This window comes from Scomber scombrus, chromosome 6, assembly GCF_963691925.1.
Source record: "Scomber scombrus chromosome 6, fScoSco1.1, whole genome shotgun sequence".
Classification (NCBI taxonomy): domain Eukaryota; kingdom Metazoa; phylum Chordata; class Actinopteri; order Scombriformes; family Scombridae; genus Scomber; species Scomber scombrus.
The window spans coordinates 27,869,607-27,886,058 of NC_084975.1; the positions used below are offsets into that span (position 1 = coordinate 27,869,607).

At 40.0% G+C, this 16,452-nt stretch overlaps 1 protein-coding gene across 1 annotated transcript in view; it reads right to left on the reverse strand.

The window, feature by feature from the left end:
* Window positions 1–5,006: 5,006 nt before the first annotated feature.
* Window positions 5,007–16,452, reverse strand: part of kiaa1549la (KIAA1549-like a) — a 98,497-nt gene continuing 87,051 nt past the window's right edge. The window contains exons 15-23 of the mRNA XM_062421307.1: window positions 14,852–14,976; window positions 13,851–14,071; window positions 12,671–12,803; window positions 10,202–10,443; window positions 9,817–9,985; window positions 8,210–8,307; window positions 5,409–5,554; window positions 5,156–5,310; window positions 5,007–5,036 (exon numbers count right to left, since the gene is read on the reverse strand). Of these exons, the coding sequence (XP_062277291.1) occupies window positions 5,007–5,036; window positions 5,156–5,310; window positions 5,409–5,554; window positions 8,210–8,307; window positions 9,817–9,985; window positions 10,202–10,443; window positions 12,671–12,803; window positions 13,851–14,071; window positions 14,852–14,976 (1,319 nt within the window). The remainder of the gene's footprint in view (window positions 5,037–5,155; window positions 5,311–5,408; window positions 5,555–8,209; window positions 8,308–9,816; window positions 9,986–10,201; window positions 10,444–12,670; window positions 12,804–13,850; window positions 14,072–14,851; window positions 14,977–16,452) is intronic.

The following is a 16,452-nucleotide window of genomic DNA, read 5'->3' on the forward strand; positions in this document are numbered from 1 at the left end:
ACACAAATCTGTGACAACCAGCCTCTGTCTTCCTAGTGAGCGTTTCCTTTGATTTCATTACAAAAAAGTGTCATTCTCCAAAGCGACACATCGCTTCAGGCTACAACCAGAGGCACAACAAGCGGGGATGCCTGTGTACGGCAGTGATTCATGGTTGTGTCTGCTGCAATTTACACAGATCAGTCCTCACCGCGGCCTCAAATCCGGCCTCAGCGACTACAAGCATGCTCGCATTTGATGAGTCGAGGTCACTGACAGGAAGCTGTTACAGCAGCTAGGCTTTCATCTCAGGAACGGAAATGATTCTCTAAATATGTTTTATTCATTATGGAAGGGACTCACCTTGAAAGAGAATGTTTTTATTTTACTTTTGTGTGTCGCTGCCGGCAGAAAACGCACAAAAGTAGAGGCACAAGTTCTTTTAATCAGTGGCAGGAAGGATTTTTAGAAGACTGACTGTTGAGCCTGTACTGTATGTGTCTACCTCCCTCTAGTGGTTGAATAGGCAAATGACACTACTACAATTCAGCACAGCAGCTTATGAATTAATAATACGAGCATGTGTGTATTTGTTGTAGAACAAATACAAAGTGAAAAGTCAAATAAACAACAAAATAAAAGCACAAGAGCCGAGAATTGTAATTTGTCTTTATTGTTTAAATTCACCAAAAAGTTTTCTGCATAACTACATCCAACAGCATTCATTTGTTGTCGTCACCGTGACCTCATCAACCCCCAGCCCCCCCCGAGTGACGATAATGTGACATCATCAGCGCCGCCATGACATCACAGTGTCATGACATGGCTCAAACGGCAGAAAAAAACCTACTGACGGTCGGTCCGTCCCCAGAGTCCGTCTTCAATAAAAGCATCTCGCCGCTACCCGTGTAAAAGCACAAACATTGCACGTCAACTGATAATAGCATAGCATCAAGTGTCTTTCTTCAAAAGCGAAAAAAAACCACACCCCCCAACCCCCACCCTCTTTCTCTACACCATGGAGTTAAATAAAATCAACATTAGTGGAAGTGGTCTCACCTCAACCTTGTTTTGTACAGTGAATATGAGTTAAAATCTGATCTTTTGCTGCAGATTTCAAGTAATGATAATGATGATTCAAAACACACTAGAAGCAACCCTTGTGAGCTCATAATGCTCCAGTACTGTTATCTATCTATACCTCTGCTGTCTTTAACATATAATATTCACATCTAATCTGTATCATGTGCAGGCCTAGATTCAGAAAGGGGAGGAAGAGGACGGTCTGTCTTCATTTTGAATATTAAATGTATTACTTATATTTCAAATATATGCTGTAAATCAATTAAAAAGGCAGGGCTGTAGTCAGGATTTTAGAAATACTGAGGTCAAAAGTCCCCCAAAAGCAACCCTTCACAACCAAAACCTTGAAATAATTTAATGTTTTTACCCCATTCTCACAATCTCTACATTAATTTAACAGCTGTAATATATTATGTGTAAATTCTACCTCTGTAAGTACTGTTTTAAAGCCAAGGGTTATAATTCTGGTAAAGAAATACAGGCATATTTGATGTTTTTGGCATAAAACTGTCAAACTAACCTTAAAAAATATTAGAACCAGGCTTTAAAAATTGTTTAATTTGTGTGTAGTTGTACAATATAAACTCTTTCTTTTTCCGGGGTTGTTAGAACCCTAAAAATTTCACAAGTAGCTACAAACAGGGCTGCCTGTAGATCCCAAAAAGATGAATCATAATTTTGTAAATACTCTGATTATGCATTTACAATTTTGGACTTAGTAGAAAGAATTTGTAAAATTAATAGAATCTGAAGCAATTTTTTTTTGCATTGATTCTTCTCTTTTCTGCCAAGATTTGGGCTCTCTTTAATAAAAGCGCTCATTTCATGTAAAACTACTACTATCCTAATTTTACATTACTATACTATCTTCTCTACATAAGGCTTTTCTCTCCTGCCTCATCATTTATTATCTAATATACTCTCATTTGGTATCATTTACCACTTTTGACATAACACTGTATATCTCATCTGTTTTATGTCCGCTTGGTAAAGTTAATATATGGCTATAATCTCCTTTAGTACCACCTAAATGATGAGGAGCCTTACAATACAGCGCGCTCACAGATTTTCAGTTCTCCTCAGCAAAAATGAGGGTAAATATAATTTAGACTGTGACATTCGTTGTATGACAAAAAACAATTGCATTAATATCCACTAATATGGCTATATTAGCTTTTTTCAAACATGAAGAATGCTATAAATGCAGGGTAAGATCTGCTCAAGTGCCTTCCTTCTGCATGTCCCTCTAAACTCACACACACTCTCTTGTGTAATATATTATCTGTAATATTTACTATGCTGTGTAGGTAATACTATGGAACAAGATGATCCGGATGATACTGACATGTGGCATCCTTCAGAAAGTCGAGAAGTTACCGAAAAACAGTCTGACCGCCCTTCTTCATAAACGCAGTGAAACTAAAAAGGAAGAAAAAAAATGGCATCGGAACAACATCGAGCAAAGTTTCCCTCCCGCAGTACTTGCATAACTCTCTTCCTTAAATCATCTGCTATATACAGAAATACATTGAATCGTACATATACAGCTCATCCGAGCCCTTCAATCCCCTTAAACAGTACTACACCATAATCCAGTGATCACATATTCATCCCACTGATCTCTCCATTAAGACCAAAATAACTAAAAAGTCAAAAGTCCTTATACAGTAGAATACAGTAGACACCTTTCAAGTAAAAGAACTGTTTTTCTAAGAATACTGGTGTGTTCACATAATAGTATCAGACCTGAGTCAAACCGTAAGTGAACTCTTCTCATCATATGGCAATTGTTTTTATCTTTTGCTTCTCATGAAGTGTCCAACGGCCTCCGCAACGGACTGCCAACCCTCAAGCCTGCGTGTGATTTGACCCAGGTCTGCCTAATGGTTAGCAGACAAAAACTTCATAATTAGATGATTGACAGAACAAAGTGACTAATTTTTGTTTTCATTGCTGAGTCTGATGAAGGAAAAAGGTAAAACGAAGTAATTCTTCTTTAAAAGTACAGAAATGCCATCATAACCACAGACAACTAAGCTGCCGATTTCTCTGCTTTGAAGAATGTACGATATTTTTTTGCCTTGAAATAAAAGGTGAGTGATAGAGAAGCACTCACTACATCTTTTTTGTACAGTAATCCATTGATAATAATAATCAATGCACAAAAGTAAAAGACGAAGCACACAAATATCCAAAAACTTAAAATTGAGACAGCTCAAGACGAGAGATTTAAGTTGTTTTTTTTCTTTTTTTCCTCGGATTTTTTTTTTTTCCTCACTTAAGTTTAAAATACACATAGTAACCAGCTGTAGAAGGTTTACATAGGAATTTGGATTCATCAAAAAAAAGCACAGTTTTAAGTCAGTCCAGCTTTTCCTGGCTTCATGGTGGACTTTTTCGGGGGCAAGTCCAGGATGGTCCAGTCCAGTCCAGTCCAGTCCAGTACAAAGGAGGGATAGATTACTGGCCATGGCTGGGGCACTACTGTACTGATCACGCACCGCTGTGTGCCATCGTGTGCTGGGCAGGTGGCAGTTTTACTCTACGATGTTTGCTGGGGCAGAGGACTGGTGGAAAGGTCGCCCCCCCCCCCCGCCCTGTTCACACTGCATGTGCCTGTACTGTACTGTACTCACCCTGTTCACCCACGCAGGGAGGGACAGTACAGCTTCACGTAGCTCACCTCAGCTCAGCTCAGCTCAGTCCAGCAGTGTGAGGGGCCTCTTGCTGTACAGAGGAGGCAGTCTACATAGAGATAGTGACTAGTGGCCCAGAGGGGGCCGGTGAGGGCCCGGTGAGGCCAGGGGCTCAGGGAGCAGAGAGGATACAGAAAGAAAGAGCGAGAGCGAGAGAGAGAGAGAGAGAGAGAGAGAGAGAGAGAGAGAGAGAGAGAGAGAGAGAGAGAGAGAGAGAGAGAGAGAGAGAGAGAGAGAGAGAGAGAGAGAGAGAGAGAATTATGGCTGAGCAATTGCATTGCTAAGGAGATTGAAGCAGAGCTGTGACCAGGTAAAGGGGCTTATGGGGCAGGGGAGCTCTGGCTGAGGCTGCAGGATGAGAAAGACTTAGAGCTGCAGAGGAAGCGGGGTTGAGAGAGGAATGTCGAAAAGGGAGGAAGAGATAAAGTGGGGCAGAGGGGGTCCACTGGTGGTGAATGAATCAGACAGGAGGAAGGCCAGGTTGAAGTGAAGGATGGGGCGATAAAGCTCCGGAGAGTCTTCAGTGAGAGGGAGGCCCTCTGCCAATCCAAAGAGACACCTGCAGGAGAACACAGTGAGCACATGTGAGAGGATACAAATCATCATTCAGATCTCATTAGAAGTCGCTGGAATGATTCCCAGTGAAGAGAAAAAACATTTCCACTACTTGTTTTTGTAGGATTTACTTTGCAAGTGTTTCATTTGACATTTCAATTAAATCGCTGCTACAGCATGCATATAAAAGGTCAGAGCCTTTATCACCACATCAGGTTTTAATTTTCTTTCCCTGCACAGGATTCAAAATGCTTTTTTAAATGGGCTTCAGTGTGAGTCCAGGTACAGCTTTTTGCCTTCCTCTGAGCACCACTGCAGATATTTGATCCTGTCACACTTTCCCCTGCAGGCTGTTCTGTGACATAAACTCCAAAACAGCAAATGTTTCTGCTGTCTGGATAGAATAACTCACCACAGGCAACACTAGCAAGATAGAAATCACCAAAGCAAACAAAAAAACCCCATGAACTTAACACTGCTGGAGTATTCTTCTCAGGGTGATTTAAAGTAATATGTTTAAAGACTCAATGTTTTTGATTGATAATTACGTGTATTTACTTTTTATTCTTGATCAAATATGAATAAAAATAAGATGAAAAGCTTGAAAATGTGCTGCAATAACTAAGACATGCAGTCCTGAGCTGACCCACCGAGCTATCGGCTGTTTCCACTCAGTGTCACAGGCCGACGACTTCAGCAGATGGTTTCAAGGTGACGTGAGTTCTGCGGGGAGAGATGAAGAAACTGCTTCACACACACACTGAATAAACACACTCACAGAGACAGCTCGTACTCTTTTAAACGACACAAGCTGTGTACAGTATGTTCTGCATGCGTCTCACCGGTGTGTCGTTCCACTGCCGCGGCAGGTCCTCTTGCTCGGGTGGGTAGGACATCCAGGACGGGCTACGGTATGAAGATGGCGGTGACATGACGAAGTAGTCTGAGTAACCCGGGCGGTTGGCTGATATAGCGTACACTGCTGTTATTGGATTTCCTGTGAAATGTGATAACAGATATATTAAACTTATTCAGCCCACATTTGGCTCCTATCTTGACCTCTGCACTTCAACACACTACAACTCTGCGTCTTACCTGAGTAGTTGGCGATGGATTGGTCGACAGTGACAGCAGGGAATGGCGTCCTAGACAGTGGCAGGTAGGGGGCGCCGTTGTGCTGCTGGGCCTGCAGGTCCGAGGCCTCTGACACACGAGGTTTCAGACTAACATCAGGAGTGGAACTGTCGGGAGCAGAGGAGGGACACACGTTGTAATGTAAACAGACAGCATTAGCACAAATTAGCATTGTATCTGTCAGCAGCCACATTAAACTGACTCCCCATGAAGAGGAGAGGAGGTCATTAGGGAGGGGAGAGGTGTAAATGTGTTACACTTGATTGAGGTTTTTTTTATTTTTATTATAAGTGAGGAGGAAAGATTTGATTATGTCTAATTTTCTGCTGCAGTCAGGTGGATGAATCAAGAAAATAAAACTAGAACATAATTTCAACAAGAAGTGTTCACATTTGCTGAAGAAGAATTGAGTGTTCTCTCAGGAGCAAACAATGCAAACAGGGTTAAATGTCATGAAAATGATGAATCACTCAAAGCAGTTGAAGTGTCAATTGAAGTTGAAGGACTGAAAGCGGTGTTCACACTCAAAGATTAAGAACGGAAAGCAGTTGAAATCAGCTGATGTGTGATCTCTGAAAAGGTTTAAAAATTCAAATTCAAGTTTAAGCATCAGTTTATATGTAAGCACTGAAAGGAGCTGAAGTGTCAATTGAAGTAGAAGCACCGAAAAGAGTGTTTAAACTCAAAGTCTAAGAGCTGAAAGTAGTTGATATCATTTGATGTGTAATCTCTGAAAGCACAGAGAGCACTGAAAGCAGCTGAAGTGTTATTTAAAAAGTAAGAAATAAAAGGAGTTGAACTGGCAGTTGAAGCATAAATGATGAAAGCAAGTGAAATTTCAGATGAAATTATAGTGCCAGATGCAAACTGTAAATAATTGAAAATAAGTGTTAGTTGGCCTGAAAGCAGTGATAGCAACTGAAATGTGAGATGTAAAAGTAGTTGAAGTGTTTACACTGGAAACAAGCACTCTATCAGCAGAACAATTAACTAATCCATCTGCTTTAGTATCAAACCCACATAGTTAGAACTAATGACCAGCATGTACTCATCAGACCTGCTTCATGTTTGGCTTTTTAAAAAATTTATAATTGCAGATTCCCATAGACACAGAAATTATGGACTAATTATATGAAAAATATTCAAGCCAAGGTCTGTAACACACACAGCAACTGCACAGCATACTAATGCCTATTAGAGGAATACAATATTAGAATATTACTTGATGTGTTTTCCCACTGTGAAGGGTGAGGAGGTACACACATATAAATGAGATTTTTGGGTTTTTGTATAATTACAACACAATGTGTTATACGGAGGTGTGAAAGGCTTTTTGTCCATCCTCCATGATTACTGTAACTAAAATGTGATTGGGAAGTTTTAGCACCCTACATTTACATTTACCTTTTAAGTCATTAACATCATGCATTAATTACTTAATGCTGTTATTTAGAATCTATATAGTTATTGTATACTGTAAGTACTTTCTGTTTGTTGTGTTATGATGACTAAATAAAACACTACTAATAAAAATTCTACAACACTTCTGTATTTTATAAGCTGATTCCAGTATATTTAGAGTCAGTATATTTACATTTACATTTTAGGCCAATAAAAATAAATAAATTCAGCATTTCTCCCCCTCTAGAATTTCCCCCCCTCCTCTACAGTGCAGCCTCCTCCTCCTCTCCACTGTAGCAGCACTGGCTGTTTTACATGTTACACTACAGTAAGGGGCCAGAGGACAGATGATGTCATTGCCCGAGTTCAGGACCATAATGCATTGTGCACAGTCATGTCTTGTGTTGCATACTAAAGAGGATTTAAAATGCTGCGCTCCTTCTTTCCCCGGAGGCACACAGGAGTTGATGTATGATGAGCTGGCTGATTATGACTTTATATTTCTGCTTTTAAAGCAAGAGTAATGCTCACACACCCCTGACCCTGAGTCTAAAATACATTAGCAGCAATTAGAGCAGTACAAAAGCAACATAGCTGTCTCTCTCAACCGCTAAATCATATCTAAATGAAATCCTAAATAATGACATTATAATTTATTAGATGAATAATCAGCTACTGTTCTTGCATTTTCCTGCAGATAGCTGTCCCTGTCAGTCTGCAGCACATTGAGGGGAAGAGAGGGGGGGGGGGGTGAACATGTTTACTTGCAGCGGTTATTTTCCCCAGTCTGCCCACTAGATGGCGAACATGCCCCTTTATTATGCAATCCAAAGCAGCAGAACAGTCAATCACTCTCTGCAGTGCTAAAGTGCCCAGCAACACGGTGCACACAGCAACAGCATTTAAATGAAGAAGAAGCAGCTCGGTCCAAATGATGCAGACTAGCATATGAGCCTAAGAGAGAGAGAGAGTTAGAGAGAGGGAAGTGAGAGGCAGAAATAGAGGGCGGATGAGGAGGGCAATCGGTTCAAACGCCTGTATAATATTCTGTATCTATTTCCTCTTGTGTCCTCTACATTTATTTATTTATTTATTTGATACAGTGTTTTGCCCCGGTGCTGTGTTTTGATTGGCTGTGGAGTCTTTCTGGATTGCTTTTAAATGCCATATGTGTACATATCCTTTAAGTTTGTTCTCTGGATAAAATGTTCCAACACAATGAAGCATTTTTACATCACAGTGTATCTTCAGTCCTTTGCAGAGGGTACACACTGTTCCTTGCTTTTATGAGTTGACTTTATCTGCTTTTTTTCCTCTTTTTCTTTTCTAATGTTTTTTTTCTTCTTATTGATGTGTGGTACCGTCGTAGCGAGGTCCCAGGCGGTGGTCCCGGTCTTGAGGGGATCAGCGGCGGCGGAGAACCGATTCCCATATCAGGAAGCTGGGTGAACCGGAAACCCTGCGCAGGCCATACAAATATGATTTTAGAAATCTATTAGAGTAGCGTCTGGATAATATGATGTACGAGACAACCTTGAAGCAACAATAAAATGATCCTGACAAACACAGAGGGTTTAGAAAAAATCTGATGTCTGATCAGAGTGCAGTACAAACAAGACTGAAGCTGCATGAGGCAACTTTATTTGCTGGTGGGTGTTCAATCCTCACTCCCTTTAATCTCTGTAAAGCTTCTCCCTTGCCGTTCCGCTGTTGGCAACACACACACACACACACACACACACACACACACACACACACACACACACACACACACACACACACACACACACACACACACACACACACACACACACTGACAAGCTTTTCTCAATGTCCATGCTCTTTTTGAATCCTCTTTTTGAGTGCATTCACAATTTAGCAAAGTAAAGGTGTGAATTTGGAGTCGACAGATAACTGCTTAATTATGCAAATTCTGAATGTTTATCACAGGCTTGGCAAAAAGGCTTTAGTTTTTGATCGGCACTACAGAGCAATTTTCCACTCTGCTCTGCGTGGTTATGACAGCATGGCATTGTGATTTGTTTACTAAACGCTTCTGTAACATGAAGTGAATCCTGATTAGACACTGAAGTACAACACTGACAATACCAATCTATACTTTTCCAAATCTAAAGGCAACTGTGACGATCCTAAATACACTGTCCTGTTGTTGGAAAAACTAGCTGTACCACTAAATGTGTATAACGGTAATCCTTCTTTCCTAAAAATAGTCCCATCTCTTCCTGTTTGAGTAATGTTTGTAACAGAACTACAGTGGCCCAGCTGTTTTAGGAAATTACCGAGCCTTTTTTGAAAAGATGAAATTATATATTTATGATCTGGTTTTTTAAAGATTTAACACAGTAGTAATCAGCGGGTGCCACAGGATAAGGAAGTCATGAAGAATTCAGGGATAGACTATCATCATCTTGTTTTGGTCTTTTCATGGGAATTATTGACAATGAGAGAAATATACAAAAAAAACAGCTGACTTTATTCTTAAATCTGCTTCTATTGTGAAGGAGAGACCCAACTGATTTGATTTGACCCAAAAAAGTCTATCATATAAAATGCGTACTTGCCACAGGTATATATTTTACCTTTTCCTGCTTTTAATATTTCTTTATGAGTAATCGTATCATGTCAATGTAGATCTATCTTACTGTATTTCCTCCATTGATCTCTCTGTGAGTTTTTATTAGAGCTACTATCCTCTGAAGAAATAGTCCCACTGAACACAGCTAATGGACAGTGAAGCCTATCATATATTAGGAAGACGTTTTTGTTGAATTTTTTAAATGACATTTTTCACTGCTGTGAACACCAGACATAAAACTGCATTCACCTCCATTCAACTGAGATGAAAGAAGACATCTCTGAGACTGATTACAATACTAATAATAATCATAATAAATCCAAACTATCTTATTCTCTTGTTCTCTTATATGTTTTTATGTTTGTGCTTTACCGGTTTGGGCAGGCTACACTGATGCATGTCCTCGTAGCCTGCGCTCCTCTGCCTGCCTCCACAGGGGTGGTTCATGGTCCCCGGGGCGCTGGTCACCCCGTCGCTGTAGTGGCTGGTGTGGGACGGGTTGTAGGCGCTGTGGGCATGGTGGTGGTGATGGTGGTGGCTGCTGGTGAGAGAGGACGGTCAAAAGCAATATTAAATGTTTCTATTCTCTTGAGTTCAGTCTTTGTGCAGAGTATAATCAAACAGATACTTCACTTTCTGGAAATGTACAAATTTAAACCGACCATTAAGCTCCTCTGTCTCTTTTCTTCCCTTACACAATACTGTAAATCATGCAGTTGTGCCAAAAATGAAAAAAAAACAAAAACTATAAATTTACTTGGTTGGTGGGGAGGGTGGGTCGTGGTCCGGGGGTGCCAAGCTGAAGGCGTTGCCTAGCAACATATGCATCTGTGTGCGGACCTCGTCAATGGACGGCTGAGAGCTGAGTGTGGAGGAGTCCGAGCCGCGGTGAGCCTTCACCCCCAGGCTGCCGTTCGCCGTGCCAGTAGATCCGCCTCCGTAACCCAGAGAGCTCATCAGACGGTCCACGTTGGTCTCCTCAAACGGTTCTGGTTCACCCTGAGGAGTACACACATACACACACACACACACACACACACACACACACACACACACACACACACACACACACACATATACACACACACACAAAAAGAGTCAGTAAGCAGGAGATGGCTGCTTTCAACAACCCACTCATTAAGCAAAGAGGATGTAGAAATAATACTTGTTCCATCTCAGATCAGCAATATATTTATATCAGTGAACAGAGAAGTTTCAAAACTGTCCAAACTTTCAGGATCTATCCAATCCAACTAATCAGTCTCACATCTGTCCTGCAGAGACGAGATAAGTAGTGTGTCGATGGAGGGATGGAGCAGTTAGTTCCTTCTACAAATATGATCATGACATTTCCAAATGCTTAAATTCATTTAAATGCATTTTCTTTTTCACAGGGGACATAATGAAGTTTTGGTTCCGTTCTTCTCTGCATCATTTCAATACAACCACTTAAAGCAACAAAAGCTGGATATTTTAACCATTCCCATTCATTCATGTTTCTTATACTTACACTTGATGTCTGTTATCGATTTCCCAAAATAATGCTTTTTATGATGTTTATGTTTTATGCTGTATTATGTGTGTCATGTAAGGTTGATGATGTTTTTTATGCTTTTTGGGCAATATGGGTTTCATTCATTCACAATGCATCATACTGTAGATATTGTAGATATGTATTAAATCACTTCTCTGCTCGCTTGTTAACTCGTTTTCACACAATTCTCAACATGTGGCATAAGCTGTTACAGCTGACTCAGCTTGTTTGAGGGACATGTCCTTCACTGTGTGTAATCATTGACAACAAGTACCACATGTGTTTTTTTTCTTAATCACAAATATGTAAATAGATTTTTTAATTATTCCAAATCAAAAAATTCTATTTTTTTCCTTTCAAATTAGCTCCTCCACAATCTTGGAGCACACATACAGTAAGTTTTGACCTAGGTAATATGGCTGAAATGAATGTTACAGTATTATTGAAAATGCTCCAATACTGATATATATTACATGGTATGAAAAACATGAAATTATTGAAAAGTCTTAGATCTCTCACACATGAGCTTGGACTCATTAGTTTGCCTGACAGAACCTTGTTATGTGATAAAAGATCATATTAAATATTTACCCAGCTGTAATACACTTCATACCCACACACACACACACACACACACACACACACACACACAACCCAAAACAGCACACATGCACAAAAATAAAGAGGGCAAATCAGCACTACATGGCACGCTGCTGTAAGTTGCTTATGGCAAGAATTATAATGCATGAACAGCAGCCTGATAAGATATGCAGCATACCTACAGTACTGTGCACACACACACACACACACACAAATACATGCCCGTGCACAAACACACCCAGTGTTCTACTTGTGCTGCTTCAAACAGTTTGGCGCATCCAAGGCTATTAACCACTATCAAGTCACCCATCTGAATCCATGAATAGGCTATAATCATATTCACAGTCATTGACATTCAGCTAGGTAGCACGGTGGCTGCTGTTACTGCGGTGCAGCAGAGAAGCAGCGTGAAGAGATTTCACTCACACTCACTCTATCACCCTCTTCTTGTTAATATCTCTTTCTTCCATCCTCCATCTTTTCCTTCCTTTTAATCTTTTTTTGTCATTTCCCTCCTCTTCCACCTGGTTCATTATCTCTCAGTTTGGTGCAGGTTTATAGAGTTCATCCAAAGGTAATTTGTTAATCCTCTAGGTGTGAGCTCGGAGAATGGGAAGGAGCGAGCACGGGTAAAAAGGAGGGGAAGTAAGGATTTAAGTTAGAAATGCTCTCAGAAGATTATTTTATTATTTTTGACAAGCTGGCAGAGCTTTACTTTGCTACAACCGTCATGTGACTCATTCAGAAGACGAAGGGAGGTTTCATCACCGCTCTGCGTGACTCACCTGTGTAAGAGGTCGGACCTGAGCTGCTGTATTACAGTTTGTTACAGAATCCAGCTTCAAAATATTTCACAGCTTTACATGGTCTTGCTGCAGGGTGTTTTTTTGCCACCGTGAATCCTTCACTCTACTCAGGAAAGCTTAAGTTAGTTCATGGTCCTGGTTCAATTTGCTTCATATCAGACATTTTTTCAATATCATCTTAAAAAAAGCTCGCTGTCATTTCTCTTCTTTCAGGTTCAGTGTTTTAAAATACTATAAACTAAGTTAACGTGGCTCTTCTCTTCTAATGCTCCTCCGATTCACTCACATCGTAGCCGTTGTTGCGGATGCCCCTCCTCGATCTCTCTCTGAGCACCAGCAGGTCCATCTCTGTCTCCACTGGGCTGGGGCTGCTCAGAGACTGTCTGCTCCAATAGGTGGGCTCCCTTGGGTGGGAGTACCTGATGGACAGATGGAGAGGAAAAAAACACTGTAACCGCAGCAACTTTTGAAGTTACGTCCTCCATATTTTGGGGTTTATGAATTTTAGGGTTTTAGTTAACATGTAACAACTGAGTTAACTCAATTAAATAGTATTTGAAATCTGGTAGAAATGTTGAGTTAGTATTAATATCATCCATTTTCCAATTAGAGTGTGAATCATTTCAGACACACTTATTGAATTTAAGGACACTTTATTCATTTATATTTTTTGAAGCAAAGTGTTCGTTGTTCACCTTTGAACACACTGAATGCAGCGAGGTACCATGTAAGACACTGGTCTGATTTTGAGGAATTTAAGGTTCATGGTAGGGGTGTAAATCACAAGTTTCTTCACGATTATATGGATTCAATGGACGATGATTCCATGTTTGCTGATATCACAAAATCTACCATGATATGATTTTGATTGGATTCAGGAGCCAGTATGTGGCGTCAACGGTGTTAAATCAGTTTATAAAAAGAAGCAAAACACACAAATATCTGTATGAATTGTAAAATATTAATGCGCTGACCAAAAATCAATATTCACCAGTCACTCACTCCTTACGTGTTGCTTAGCAACTATGCTCCTCAACTACAAATCTACAGTAGATCCATACTTCCTGATGGACAATTAGATTTGACTTTAATGATTATTGATTAGACAAGAAAAAAACATAAATTCAAAAACTGCACCATAAGATATTTGGCTCTGCTTAAGGATGCCAGTCAATTGAAAAGCACTTTAATAGATTACTGCTTTAAAAAAATGATGAAATAGAATCATTTCATATCTCAATAATTAAATAGGATTCAGTTTTGATGGTGAAGTTTACAAATCATTTTACACTGTCAGCAACTGTCAGCACACATTTAGAGAAATTTCATCCCATGCCGGCAAACATCTGAAAGTATTTTTTGTGGTTGATTCTTTTAATTTGTTGAGCCATCTGCAGACGATTAAAGGGGCATTTATATATTTTGGATGATGCCTTTAGATGTACTAACATTTAACTACTCCATACCTCTTATGACACCCTGCGAAGGAGGCCCTCTTCTCCTCGGCGGTCATCGGCTCCTTGACCCCGTTGTCGTGCCGACTGTGGCGGGTATCACGGTGACTGTAACCGTGGCTTCCTGTCTCGGACAGCGAGAACTCTCCGTAGCCCTTCCTCCGAGCCTTCTGACGCAATTTGTTCCTGTAGTGCTCGATGTCTGACTTCTGTTTCAGCCCTCCATGGTTTGCCTTCAAATGATACATTAAGTGTTGAATTCAAGTACTGGCTCCATAAACTTAAACCTAAAGAGTTAACCAGTTGGGTTCTGTGTTCATTCTTTATGACTGAACTGACATTCTGCTGTATTTCTAGACAGATCGATGAGTTTTAACAAACATTCCCCCCAGCCCGATAATCAGAGAATGTGTCACGCCCTAAACATGATATTTTACTGCTAATGTACATCAATCAATTGCAGATGAACAGGGGAAACTGGAGACCCCCCTAAGGCTGGTTTTCTGATCCGATGCTAATAGACAGAGAGATAATTTATCATCGGCTTGTGTATCGCTGTGGAGAGGTCGGGGTGGAAAAAAGGGAGGATAAAGAGTGAGGGGTGACAGGCTGGGTGGGAGGAGAAGTGACGAGAGGGGTGAGAGATTAGAGAGGAGGCATAGTGTTTGCAGCAATAACAGCTGAATGCAGTAACAGCGTAGCGTGTCCCAGAAGAGATATTAGGATAATGCTACAGTACAGAGAGAGACTGAAGAATGTAACATGAAGCAACAACAGAGCTCCGAAAGCAACACAAACACTGCGACTGGAAACTATCTGACACACCGCATCACTACCAAATGTTTTTGTACTGTATGTGTGTGTGTTTGTGACTCATGATGACACTGCTCTAGTTTCTGCACTGCCCTATACTGTCAAGACTCACCTCACAGTAGAGAGCAATGAAGCCTTGGAGGTGTGTGTGCGTGTGTGTACATCATACAGTATATACATGTGTGTGTATGCAGACGCACCTCCCCATTGACTACCACAGAGTCTTGGCTGTGGGAGGAGGATGACGGGTAAGAGTAGGTTGGCTGGGCAGTCATGGGTTTAATGGTGATGAGACGCAGGGAGCCGGTATGTTCTTCATACGGATCTGGGGAGAAGAAGAAGAAGAAGAAGAAGAAGAAGGAGACAAGTACGTTAGCATGAGTCAGACAGTCTTTCTGTGATGTTGAATGAATTATCACAAATTCTACCAATTCCCACATTATTTCACAGAAGAATCCCTTTGGTAGAACTTTTCAAATTGGAAATTTCGCAGCAGTATAAGCGCAGGGAATTTCCCTCAGCGTTAAGGGAATAGTTTGACATTTTTGGAAATCACACTTTTCCCCCTGACAGCCAAATGAGAAATTTAATACCACTCTCATATCTGACTTAGGCACAAAAGACTACAGCCAGCAGTTACTTAGCATAACTTGGCTTAAAGACTGGAGACAGAGGGAAACAGCAAGGTTGGTAGTGTTTAAAAGGTTGAAAAAAACTCTTGACCAGCACCTCTGAAGTATAATATAGTCTAATGTAAAAGAATGACAAGTTGTGGTTTTATCCTGTCACTATCTTTATGCTGTAGCTTTATATTGAATGGACAGACATGATGGTATCAGTATTCTCATACTGTAAGCACCTGTTCAACTATCTGTCATTTGAAATGATATTTGCACCATTTGTTTTTACTAAAAGTAAGACTGAATGCTCCTGAAAATGTCAAATATATTACATATTTTATCCACCTACAGTGTATTTAAGTGTTCTTATACAAATTATTACTTATGATTTTTTTTTTTTTTAAAGTTATGATGTAAGATCATGCCAAACTAGTTGATATGGTGTTTTATTGAAAATGTAGAGTTCAATTATTTGGTACAAAGTTTGTCTGGTTACACCTCTTAGACATTTTTTGCCATAACCCTCTAATATATTCTCTCAAAATGGATTAAAAGCAGAAATTTGCTGGGTCAACAAAAAAAGAATGTGTTCATACATTTATTTTCAAATTTTAACCCCTTTAAATTTGACTAAACCACATAGACCCCAATTTAGTTGTAAAGCGCACACTACAGTTACTGTATTTGTTAAGATGGAAATCTAGCTTTAATTTGACTTTACTGATAGCTAGAATAGCATAGCTCCTAATTATTGCTTGTGATGTGACTCAGTATTTTGATTGTAAAAGTTGGATCCTTATATTGCATGGTGTCAATATGTATTAGTTTGACTTCTGCGGTTTTTTCAGTGGTTTTATTACAGTTTTAGTTTGGAAGCTACAGGTTTTGTGGAGTATTTCACACTATTATCTACCTGTCTACATTTGATGAGGACAACACATTGCAAGGACAACATACTGAGCCCCTCAGGAAACTAACACATTTTTTTCCTCTGATGATAATCCAGCTCTACAGTTAGTAGAAATATTAACCTTGAATACTTTTGTTTGGTGCAAACTGAAATATGTAGTTATAGTACAGTGTGTCAAAAAATGTGACGTACCCAAAACTGACAAGAAATAGCAGTGTTGCATAGTATCTGGCAACAGAAAATATGAAAAAACACAGGTGTTGCTAATATC